General features: G+C 39.6%; 1 protein-coding gene across 2 annotated transcripts in view; it reads right to left on the bottom strand.

Moving 5' to 3' along the window:
* cnnm4b (cyclin and CBS domain divalent metal cation transport mediator 4b) overlaps positions 1–13,255 on the bottom strand; it is a 53,338-nt gene that overhangs the window by 28,005 nt on the left and 12,078 nt on the right. For both annotated transcript variants that reach the window (XM_085180273.1, XM_085180274.1), the window contains exons 2-4: positions 3,724–3,867; positions 3,146–3,280; positions 1,026–1,195 (exon numbers count right to left, since the gene is read on the bottom strand). In XM_085180273.1, the coding sequence (XP_085036399.1) occupies positions 1,026–1,195; positions 3,146–3,280; positions 3,724–3,867 (449 nt within the window). The remainder of the gene's footprint in view (positions 1–1,025; positions 1,196–3,145; positions 3,281–3,723; positions 3,868–13,255) is intronic.

Genomic DNA, 13,255 nt, shown 5'->3' with positions numbered 1-13,255 from the left:
CCTTTTAATCAATCAAATCTGATTATTAGGTCACTATTTATAATTACTACTGAATTACAGACGGTAATATGGCAATACATTCCCACTGTGGATAAAAGCACAGAGTCATCTAAACATCACACCTACAGAAAATCCAGAAATGAAACATGTGGGCTAATGTTAACACCAGAGGAGGTTTGAGACTCTGCAGTGTAAATGATGAATCCTCAGCATTTGGCAACCCTGCTCTGTCCCTAAATGCTTCCACTTTGGAACCACACCGGTTGTAGTCAACAATAAATTATTTAGGAGAGTAGGAATCTCACAAGCTCCCTTGTTGCCACAGTGCCATCTTATTACAGTACCAAGCTTGAATTGAAACACATGTTAATTGAAGCAGACTGAATGGAAAGCTTGATTTTACAGATCTACGGCGATGAGACTGAAAACACAAAAATCTGGACGAAAAGCATCGGAAAAATTTGGAAGTTTTCAACCGTGCGGTTCGTGTTTCGTCTCCTGTTACTGCAGGTGTGCCATGAATGTAGCAGCTTATGCGTAGGTAAGGGAATCGTATGTCTCTGCTGCGTTTCTTTTTCCCGCCACTGATGTGAAGATGTTGTTTAAATGTTAAACGGTAAAAGCATTTTTAAAGCTTTGGGCAAAAATTTTTTCTTCTAAGCCTAACTACAGAGATGAACAGCTAGCTTAATTAATCATCATTAATAATTAATTTAATTGTTAATCAAGTAAACATATACAATATTTTCATTCGACAAATGCTATCTGCTGATAAAACTCTTGTCATATAGAACACACCACAGTTTCCTTCAGCAACAGGTACTTCTGAGGTCTTTCTGACACAACAGCTAAACAAAATGCAAAACAATCCTAGTGCTGTGCTGTGAATGAAGAGTTCTAAGCAAATATCTGACAGCAGAGTGAGCAACTACAGATTTTTGGATTCGGATCAACCATTTTTCCGAAACTAGCCTGAAGCAACAAAGGAGTCAAATACACATGTATTTCCCTGAATCACTGAGTACCTGCAGGATGAGAAGGAAGTAGTCGGCCGGCTTGCCCCTTTGGTAGATGTAGTGATGGGACGACCGCTTATCGTTCTCATTGAACTTGATCTCCTGGATCACATCGGGGTGACGCAGGATTCGCAGCAGCACCTTGTCTGAAATCTGAGATGGGCTGAACAAGCTCACCTCTGCCGAAAGAGAAAAAGCAGAACAACAGATATTTTACACCATTTATTAGTGAAGACTAAAAGCCACATTTTTTTTATTTTTAATGTAAGTACTCTTAAGTATATAGTCTGACCAAAACTGACCAAGGCATTTCTTAAAATAGTAAACGTGAAATTAAACAGTGTTGGTTTAATTCCATCCACACGTTAGGCCAACCTATAATTTACAGTCCAGCAAGGACATAATGAAAACACAGGTTACTCAAGCTGAATTTAAGGTGTATCATATGTTACGTTGTCAGTAGGGAGGCCACCAACTATTCAATTAAAGGATCCAGATGTACTTAAATGAAAATCAACAATTCTGAAACTGCAGACAAACAAACACAATATAACACTATTGTGTTACCCATGTGTGGCTCTTAACGCCTGGTGACAGCTGTAAGGTTTAAAGATTATTCAGGTAAGGACGAATTGATAATTAAATTTTTTTCATGGTCCAACAATCTAATAAGATTTGTTTTTGCGACACATTTTTGTCAAAGGATTCTTTTTAAAATAATGTTAGCTTTTGAATAGTTGAATTAACTACAACTGAAACACTTTTTCAACTATAAATAAATAAAATTGAATAAAATAATACATTGTTTTGATAACTAAACACTTGGTTTAAGTGTTTATTGAGCAAAAACGCTTGTTTGTTTTTTGGCATTCTTTTTTTTTCTTTAAGTAAATGAGAAAGAAGAAGAACTGTTGAAATATATTTGGTTTACATGGATTTCTCAACCGTCAGGCTGTTGCAATCAGAGCCCAGCTGTAAGTGCTTTGGTTCCCACCCAAACTGCAAACAAAGCTGCTGTCACTGCACACTGAGAGGTGAGGCATATATGCCAATGTTGGAATTCATCATCGGAAAGGCAAACAACCTCCTTTCCCTTTGGTTTACATAGTTAGTCAGAGTGTTCATCTGTATTGTTGCTGTTGCTGGGATTCAGTGTTTTCAATGATTTCGTAAATCAAAGGTGTAGTTTTTACATTTTATGTCTACTTATTAATGGCTTTTTATATCCTTAAAAAACCCAAAAAACAAAGTTGTCAAGACTGGTGAAGCTAACAGTTACTAGTCCTTAAACCCACACTGAAGCATTTATGTGATAATGCACGTTCTACTGTCTGAAATATGTCTGTCGACCATCAGTCATACTGCAGGAATGCAGCAGTGCACAAAGGCATTAGAGACATGTTCTCAAATCTGCTGGGAAAGAATCATTAATGTGAACATAACAAATAAACATGGAAACTTTAACACATTACAGATATAAACGGAACAACAAGAAAAAACTATTCCTGTTTGATGAATCAAAAAACCAACTTTAGACCAAGATCCTCAGAAAGAAAACAGAAACTAAGTCAGCAGACACTGACGTTATGCCTCCAGACACAGCAGACGTGAATACCAGTGTGTGCCAGGGAAGGAAGTGCTATGTCATGCTAGCAGTGGCTAACTGCCAGATACAGTGGCTAACTGCCAGATGCAGTTAGCCACTGCTTCATATCAGCTAACACACACTTAGCAGATAGATTCCTATGACTTCTCAAGAGATGTGTGTCATTGGTAGCATTACATGCAGCTGGCTAGAGTCTGTCCAGAGCTGCTGACAGGCACAAGCAGACATGTTGATGGGTCTTAAATAGATCCTAAAAGTAAATAAATCATTCATCACTACATGCATAGACCTGTCTTCCCTGTCAGATGGTCACATGACAGAATCCTTCACTTACCGACATCCCAAAGGTGTTTTTTGTGCATTTCATATGATAAAATAAAATAAAGTTACATTATGATGGGTTTTTTTGAAACACATCCATGAAAATGAAGGAAGCCTAACATAAATCTACTGAGCACACGTAACACTGCGATTACTGACAGTGAATGTGTGTCATTTCCTGTTTCCGCACTTCCTTTCTCACCTGTAGCCAGGAAACGATGGGCAGCCAGCAGCAGCTGAGGAGAGATCTTCACCTTAGATTCACTCTCATGTTTAAAGGCAGAGAAGTCTCTCTTGTTTTTGTTGGGCGCCACCTTTTTCCTCGTGCGATTATCAGCTAAGAAGAGCAAAAAAAAACAGAAGAAGCATCATTTATTAATGATCAAATCAAATCACTTTTATTGTCACATCACATGTGCAGGTACACTGGTACAGTACATGCGAGTGAGTGCAAGCTTCACATGCAACAGAGGTGTGTAAAAATACAATAACATAAGAACAAGCAAAGTATAAGAACGGGTAAATCTGAGAATTATATGAATAAATATACGTACAACATAAGAGTGTATGCGCATTACTGAATGTGTATACTAAATATGGATATCTACATGTGTGTGAAATTTACACTTCATTCAGTTAACAGAAACCTGACATGCTCAGGTATTCATCCCAAAGGTTGAACAGTAATACTTCAAAGATTTAATAGTGTTAAACTGAAAGTTAAGACAGGTTTAGTATAAAGCGATAAAGCAAGACAAACAAAAGCAAAAGCAAACTCACTGTAAAGGTCGGATTCATCCAGAATTTCTGATTTGATAATCTCCTCTATGACGTCTTCCAGGGTGACCAACCCCAACACTTCGTAGAAAGGATCTCCTTCCCCCTCGTTGTTCACCTTCTGGACAATGGCCAGGTGGGATTTTCCTAAATCAGAGAATGAGCCTCATTAGTTGGATTATCAGAGGATTACTTTAACCATTCTGTAAGGCATTATAATTAAATCCACAAGAAGAAGGGTTGTAAGAATAGGGATGAAACACCTTTCCTCATTAATCTTCTAGATGTCCTATTCTAACTGATTAAAAACTTATATGAACTTAATTATAGAGTAGCAGGAGAGTAGGAGTAGGAGAGTTGCAACAAAGAGGTGCATAGAGCTCTTTTACATGTGATGCAATGATTTAAAATATTACAGACAGTATTAGTACCACAAATGTTTTACTCTAAATTCCTTTCTCACTGTTTATGATCCCATGATGTTTGGTTTCTTCTGTAAACAGAGTAAAAAAAGATGAGGGAGGATAGTTTGATTTGGCACTCGATAAACTGCACCTTAAATGATGTCAGCACCGCACTGCTACACAAACAGCAGCAGGGAACCATATCAAATCAGAGATAGGTAATAAAGTGAAAATGTAGTTATGATGTCAACAATGTAGTTATGCCTTAGTAATGCTGACATAATAAATTCAGGTTAACAGCTAAATATTGTTTCAGCTCTATTTAAAATATGCATGCTCACTGGTTCATTCATGCTCTTTTAAACGATCATGCAATATAAAATATCAATATTTTATTATTGTATTAATAGTTTTTTTTAGTCATAGTTATTGAGGGTGGGAAAAAAAACATATTTGCTGCATAACATCTAGTTTTATCTTGCAACATAAAAGCTCGTCAGAGTCTCTCTATCAAGACAATCATTTCTGACTATTCCTATCTGATAACAACGTTTTTCTAACATGAACTCCTCGACCCACACCTTTTGCTTGCACCACAAATAGCCTATTAATGTGTACAGGTCATTGCAGTTAAAGTCAGGTCCGGACTTTGGTCATGAATGTTACTGTACAACATAAGAACACACGTACACAATGAGACATGTGTCCCCTGCTCAACTCCTAAAATGAAGAACCCGTCACAGTGCAGATGGTCACTGGTTGACAGCAGTGCCAAACAAGCCTTGGGAAGCTCTGAATTATTCACCACCCTGACAGAGAAGCATCAGAGAATAGTAGCAATGGTCCCCAAGTGGGTAAATTCCTTGACTCTACCCAGAAGAACCAAAATTGGCAGGAAAAGTCTCAATGACTGACAAACTCGAGCCTTTATTCAAATAAAGGCATACAAACTCTGATGGCTGGCAAAGTTTATTCTTTCCATTGATTGGAGAAGCTAATGCTACAAGACAAAAAGCACATAAACAAACCAATAACAGGGGTGGGGAAACTCCAGGCCTCGAGGGCCGGTGTCCTGCAGGTTTTAGATGTTTCCTTGATCCAACACAGCTGGTTTAAATGGCTAAATTAGCTCCTCAACATGTCTTGAGGTTCTCCAGAGGCCTGATAATGAACTAATCATTTGACTCAGGTGTGCTGACCTAGCATGAGATCTAAAACCTGCAGGACACCGGCCCTTGAAGCCTCGATTTGGCCAAGCCTGCAATAAATGTTTTTGAACAGCTAGAGTCCTGACTGTACCCAGCTGTGACGCAACAACCCGAAGAGGGCCCTCAAGACATCCAATAAATACTGATGAAACAATTTTGCTGGGGTGAATTGTCATAGATTTCTCTTTTCTGTTATGATGGTAAAAAAAATAGATAAATAAAAGTTTTGATAAGTTACTAAATTAAAGACTTAAAGGGTGGCTGTAGCTCAGGAGGTAGAGCAGGTCATCTACTGATCGGAAGGTTGGTGGTTCGATCCCTGGCTCCTCCAGTCTGCATGTCAAGTATCCTTCGGAGTGTGGATATGTGTGAATGTACTTAGAGAACACTATGTATAGAGAAAGTGCTAAAATGTGGCATGTTATGTAGAGTGCTTTGAGTACTCCGGGAGAGTAGAAAAGCGCTATATAAGAATCAGTCCATTTACCATTTAACTTACTTTTCCACCCCACATAACTTGAAATCCAATGTGTTTAATAACAACTGGATAGAGGTGTGTTATGTCCAAGTTAGACTCAAATCCTTATTTTTCTTGAATATATAACATAGAGATTGACATACAAAGCGCCAGTTTGCAGTACTCCATCTCTCACACAGTCATACACACACAAGCTATTAAGAGATTAGATCTGAGCTGCTGGTCAACAACTCTGACTCTGACAATTTAATTCCTAAATAAAAGGCGAGCTATCTTCACGGTCAATTAAATAACATTTAAATAACCATCTGCAACACTATAAATACAACGTTTATTCACATTTTTCACATAACTATAAGCTTTTAAGCTGTGATAAATGATGAAACACTAGAAGAGGCTCTGAATGCGAGAAACCACACAGGTCCATCAGTGGTCTTTGTCGGGAAGCGTGTGATGAATGGACTTTACAAATGACCGGCAATTAAATGTAGACCAAAGGCACTGGAATTTTCCTCTCCGGGAGCATGTCCTTGCTGTTTGTCCTGCAAAATGGATGCTGCTGGCACACTGACACACACTTCACAGTCTCAGCTTTGACCTTGCCTGGTTTTAACTCACGATTAAAAATAAAGGAGCTTTGAAGAATGTGTCCCACTAGGCCGGCTTTACAGTAAAAGTCATTGATACGAAGACATGGCAAGTAGGGGTGGGTGGATAATGTCTGTCTACTTAGTTTGGATGCTCACGAGGAAGCTCAACATTCAATTCAATTCAGTTTTATTTATATAGCGCCAAATCACAACAACAGTCGCCTCAAGGCGCTTTATATTGTACAGTAGATTCTACAACAATAGATACAGAGAAAAACCCAACAATCATATGACCCCCTATGAGCAAGCACTTTGGCGACAGTGGGAAGGAAAAACTCCCTTTTAACAGGAAAAAACCTCCGGCAGAACCAGGCTCAGGGAGGGGCGGAGCCATCTGCTGCGACCGGTTGGGGTGAGAGAAGGAAAACATTGTTCACTGTCAGCTCACAGAAATTGCAAGCAGTTCTCATCTTGGATCATTATTTAGCTATCACAATAGTTTATATGTTCCCTTTCGTGGGTTTCCCACACAAATTCTTCCTGATTACATTTTCTCAACTGTATGGGAAAATGAAAGAAACAAAAAGAGGTGTTATGGCTGAAAGAAAAAGAAGCCGTAAAACTTTGAGTTTGAGGTAATATGAGAGCAGCTTAACTAACTTCAAAAGTAGCTATCCTACCTACTTCAGCACTTCAGTTATATCTTTTCGTTAGTAATTAACATTTTAGCCAACCTCTAATTACAATAACAAACTCAGTAGTGTTTTATAGTTTTAAGAAACCTCAATAGAAAAGATAAGCTAATCGCTTTATTTTTAGCCCTGTATCAATTACTGGACTGTGCTTGAGTCGATCTGCATGATTCACAGTTCAGTATGATCCTTATCCATCTTACAGTGGACCTTGGTACTCCCCCTCCTCCCTTTTACATCAACTCTCTTCTGACTGGCTGCCCCTTGAAAACAGAAGATTTGAAGAGGTGATGGGCGGGGCTTCTGTGCTCACTCATTGCTGCAGAGATCACCATATTATCTATAACTGTTCTCTGTGAAACTATCCAGAAATATGAGTGGAAAAAATGTTGGTAACAGAGTGGTTTGGGTATTTGAGAAGTATACATTCTTTAGCTGATTATTGCTCTTTCCACAGAAGATCACTGCAGCAATGAAAACAGAAGCACTGTGTAATGGAAAAAGATGCTCCGAGTGTGTGTGTGTGTGTGTGTGTGTGTGTGTGTGTGTGTGTGTGTGTGTGTGTGTGTGTGTGTGTGTGTGTGTGTGTGTGTGTGTGTGTGTGTGTTGGCAAGTCAATATTTCAGAGGAAGTAGGACCCCAGGAGATACACTTAGCCCCAGTTACTGGAGAGTCACTGGAGAGTCTACTGACTCCTCAGAGTACAGATATTAACAGACACAAAAAACTTTGCACACGAGGAGGTTCATCCGAACACTGGCTGCTTAATGCATTCATTATCTGAGCTGTGTGAGCTGAGGCTACGGATAAAAAAATAAACACACGTAGCTACTATCTGTACCATCTGTCTGCCCAGCTGATCTTCTTTTGAGATCTGTCACAAAAAACAAACAAAAAACAAACAAAAAAAAAAAACAGAGGATAACAGAGCAGCATCCTCACCTCAGGCTCCCACAAAAACACTCAGATCTCACTTATCAAATGGCGAATCAGACATCAGCAGAGTGTTTTTAATAAAAATCCATCCGTCTATCTGTCATTGTTTTACAGAGACACTGTTACATTGAAGTGATAGTTGACGCCTTAGGAGCTCCTTGACTTTGACAACTTAAAAACTTTAGACTTTGACTCCCCCCCAAAAAATGACTTAAATTATTTTATTTAGTAAAAGTGAAAATACAGCCAGAAATTTCTTCCTGTTAAAAGAGTTTTTCCTTCCAACTGTTGTCAAGCGATGCTCTTAATCTGATTGTTATAGTCTTCCCTGTATTATTTTAGGGTTATATAATTGTTGTTGTGATTTGTGATTTGATACAAATTAAATGAAATTAAAATTTAATTGAATAAATAATACAACAACCATGGGAACAACTGAGGTTAACTAAGTTTCTCATAGTCTTGGACATGTGAAAATGGGGTGGCAGAGAACAAACTCTGATTTCAGTGATTTACAAGTGACGCTAAACCGATTTAGCACTCAGCTATTACAGGTAACAAGGTCATTTCTTATGCAATATGGATAAAAAAGTGTCAGTACCGTTCAAATCTATGCAATATTTATTGGACAACTGTACAAATATATCAGCTACCAGTCCAGGTTGGTTTTTCTGGACGTTTTGTCTTTAACTTTGCTAATTTAGTGATTTACCCTACCCTGAGAAATCACAATGGTTAGCTTATAAAATGCAGTTAAGTAAATGTCTAGGCAGTGCTGTGTTGTGGAGACCTTGTTTGTGTGGTTAAAGTTAAGTGCTGGTGAGTAAGGCTACGTTCACACTGCAGGTCTTAATGCTCAATTCCGATTTTTTGATCAAATCCGATTTTTTTGTCTGCGTGTTCACACTACAGATAAAATGCGACAGCAAACGCTCTCTCTGAACGCTCAAAGCGGCCCGCATGCGCAAACGAAGACTTCACACACAACGCACTATGTTTAGACCCAGAGCAAACAGTATTGTTTGACAGATGGCCCTTAATATAAAGACTTCGGACTTTACGTTTCCCAATTTTTGCTTTAAGTTATTTTGTTATTTACATAATAATGTAAATAACCTAATAATGATCCTTATTGCTGTTTTAGAGGAGCGGTGCTTCAAAGGATAGTTGCAGATTTCTGTCAGAATCTGCAGATTATACAGTACAAATAAAATGTTCACGTTTCTCCAACGTTGTCTTCCCAACAGTTTCACTGACATCTACATTGGATGGCCAGGAAGCGTTTGGGATGTCTTCTCGGGCGCTGATAATTGGCGTTTGTCTGTCGGTGATCGGATCGGATTTGAAAATATCGGATTTGCGCCGTTCACACTGTCATACCATGATCGGATATGGGTCGCATAGGGTCGAAAAAAATCGGATTTGATGCGCTTTCGCCTGCAGTGTGAACGTAGCCTTTATGTCACCCACCAACTGGCCTATTACTGGACTTCCCTTAGGTTCCTTGGCTTGCCATTTTTATCTGTTCAAAGAAAATAATCCAACATACAAGACAGTGAATTCTTTCTCACAAAGAACAAGTGTGTCTGCAGCTTTTATTTTCATCTTGTCCAGTGGCTTTGAAAATGTAATTTACTTGTAGCACTAAACCAATGAACCTCGTTATTAAAAAAAGAGAGAAACAACAATAAAAAAACGTCTAGAACATAATGTCCTCAGTCATTTGAATAGGACGACTGCAGGCTACGAAGCAGGAGACTGTTTTGATAAATCTGTACCCTCCAAAAAAACCCACCACAGCCAGATGGTGTAAATTCTTTTTGAGCCTGAGAAAAAAACATTAATCACAGACATTCTCTAGAACTGCAGATAAAGTAAGCAAAGCATGCGAAAGCACAGGAGGAGAGCTTGCTAAAACAGGAACTGAGAAACAATCTGACCTTTATCAGAAGAACTGAGCTCTGCTCAACTATTAACTGCAGCTTCTCCCTTTTATGTGGAGCACTTCCACAGCATTTAGTACCAAAGTGTTTAATGTAGATGCTCTAGTTTCATACGACATCTGAAAATCAGTTTGCTCTAATTAATCACTAATTAAACTGAATGTATCAATGGCGTTCACACACACACACACACACACACACACACACACACACAGTCCCAGCAGGTCAGATGACAGTGTCGTTCGTTTCTCTGCCCTCAGGCTTCTATGTCACCAGCCTGTGAACCGGGCCTGCTTGTTGACATGAAATATCGGTGACAAAAAGATGAGGGGGAGAGCAATGAGAAAGGAATGCCACACTTACTCTACCCACACACAAAACACACCCCACCACATATCAGTAGGACCACAGCCAACAACTTCAAAACATATCCACTGTGAGAGGCTGAAACAAACCCGGACGGCAGCAGACGCATGTACGCACATTCACACATGCATACACTTGCTTGTTATGTGGGACAGGTCGAACTCTTCAAACCCGTTTTTCCAGTTAAAACTGGAACCCCGTGCAGATAGAGCTACTGTGATCTTAGGGAACAGCAGGGCTGGAAAGTAATGGCTGAAATGGCTGCTGAGCATAGCGGATTCTTTTATAAACAAAACCCTCGACAGAGAGACAGAATCTACTTTAATCACCCTCCTGAGCATTTCTACTTTAAGCAGCAAAATTACAATGAAATGCAGCAAATTTTAAGAGTGCTTCGCACAGTAAAACAATTTAATCTGGTAATAAACACAAATGGCTTTTAAGTACTGTAGTGTAGAAGATTATTTAAAAATATGACCAAGTGTTGAGACAAATTATTTATGGGTCAAAAAAATAGAATGACATGTTAACTGCTTTCAGACACTCATCACTGGGCTCACCGCACTATAATTCTCCTGCTCATTATCTTAATAAATACGTTTTAATAGCTTTTTCCCTGCCCACTCTCCACCATCCTGCCTTGAACGAGATCTATTAAGCTCACTTCAAGCTTTTATTCATAGACTCTACTTGAGTAATTTTTGCAAGGCTCACGGTTCAAAATATAACCCCTATTTATCTCAAACATGAACTTGATGCTACCCTCACTTACTTCATTGTCTGAATGAAATCATTCTCCTGCCTCCCACCCTCCCTTTCAGCCAACTTTGTTCCGATTGGCAGAGCTGAAGGTGTGTTATGCATTAACCCCTTTCTCCAACATCAAACATCTGTCAACATCTGTCTGAAACCAAAAATTAGAGCAGAATAGGGATTATATGAAGATATGTTGACCTCATCATTTGAATGTTTGGCTGTGCTTAACATGAGAATCCACCTCGCACATATAGTATATATTTTGTCCCCCCCTGCCTGCTGTCGGTTGGATGCCCTGGATGTTCCTGTTGACTACAGAGGATTCATTTTTAAGTTGTCTAAGCTCAAGTTATGCGAATTCGGATCCATACGAGTTCCCAAACCTCACGAAACAACATGTTTACACCTTGCTTGGCACAAGCCTTTGAAAATAATAATTTTCAGAGTGCAAAGGTGACATTTTAGCATCCAGTCTGAAAGCCCCTTCAGGGACGTGATACGTGGGCGTAATGACAGTGGGCACAAAGTAGGTGTCTGTGACTGAAACAGCTTCTTTTGGTGTTCACAGAGTGATGTAATGGGTGAGAATGTCCAAAAATAATTAGAGATTTGGACAGCATCTTCTCAGCAACCAGCTTGAGCGGGACTAGACCAGGGGCTGGCAACTCCAGGCCTCAAGGGCCGGTGTCCTGCGGGTTTTAGATCTCACCCTGGGTCAACACATCTGAATCAAATGATTAGGTCATTACCAGGCCTCTGGAGAACTTCAAGACATGTTGAGGAGCTAATTTAGCCATTTAAACCAGCTGTGTTGGATCAAGGACACATCTAGAACCTGCAGGACACCGGCCCTCGAGGCCTGGAGTTCCCCACCTGCACATGAATCCAGTCGAGCACATCTAAAACCCCTTTGTGGCAAACTGTACATGAACTTATAACATGCCAAAAAACTCCCAAACGCAAACAAGCCGGTGTAATCCAAAACTAAAACCTTCACTCTTCTCATCCAAAACATGTCAGGAATGACAATGTTGTGTTTATTTTACCTGCTATATCACTTACGGGTAATTTGAACTGACAGACAAAGCAATCATGTGTGGCTATGTTTGAGACATAATACAATTCTGCTGAGTTGCTCTTTCTTCGTGCTGACTGATATCATTTTGGCACTAAGCCGGGAAGTGTTGATGTGACACACTTCCACGCGCACGTGCGCAAAACATATACACCGACTTGGAGTCGCACTGTCAGCACCTCAAGCCACAGCCACAGGGACAAGACAGGAAGAGAGAAAGACGGGGATGGCTGATAAGAACAGAGAAACTCTGTTGATTGCATAAGTGCTGATTAGACAAAACAAAGGTTCTCCACAAATTCCCTGCCACTTCGGTCTCCCGCTGCAAATAGTGACAATTTTAATGCGGTACATTGATAACGCTTATCGTGTTGTAGTAAGTTTGTTATGACTGCTGCTCCCAAGTACAAGAAGGAACTCTCCATGTCAATTTTAAGCCATCACAGACAAGGATTTGTTCAAAAGTGCTCAGAAACATGACATTTTGACCTTACAGATGTGTAAGAACTTGGTCTCTTTCATAATGGGAACACTGCTCTATGAGAGAAATATGCTTAGGACAGGTTTTGAATTCATCTGCCACTGAAACCATTTAAAAGATCAAATATTTTCATGTCTGGATGGCTGACTGTCTTTTCGATTAAGCAACCTTTTATGCAGAGAGCCATAAAAATGGCTGTAGACCCATCATTCACGTGGGTTTAATCCCCCATAAATGATATTCAGTCACTGTAGACACTAAAGTCAGCTGACAAGCGTGTGAGCGAGTCAAATTCGATGCGTCGCTGTGTGTGCTCGTGCATTTACGCTCTGTGACTCAGCAGAACACCTGAGGGCCTGTCTCTTAAAAATAGAAAGCCAAATATTTGTTGACAGATGAATACAGGCACAACTACCTGTTAAAAAAATGACAGGAGTGGAGATTGCAGCTGGGTGGTTAGTTGGTAGGTAAATATTTTGTCCAAAAACTCTAACATGGCCAAATATACAGACTTCAGAAGCTAAAGATGGTTTTGTAAACCTCAGCATTACAGTGTGAACTTGTTTGGCCTCGACACCAGTAATCCTCCATTACTGCCATGTTAAA

Source organism: Neolamprologus multifasciatus, chromosome 12, assembly GCF_963576455.1.
Source record: "Neolamprologus multifasciatus chromosome 12, fNeoMul1.2, whole genome shotgun sequence".
Classification (NCBI taxonomy): domain Eukaryota; kingdom Metazoa; phylum Chordata; class Actinopteri; order Cichliformes; family Cichlidae; genus Neolamprologus; species Neolamprologus multifasciatus.
This window is presented reverse-complemented; position numbering and strand designations above follow the sequence as displayed.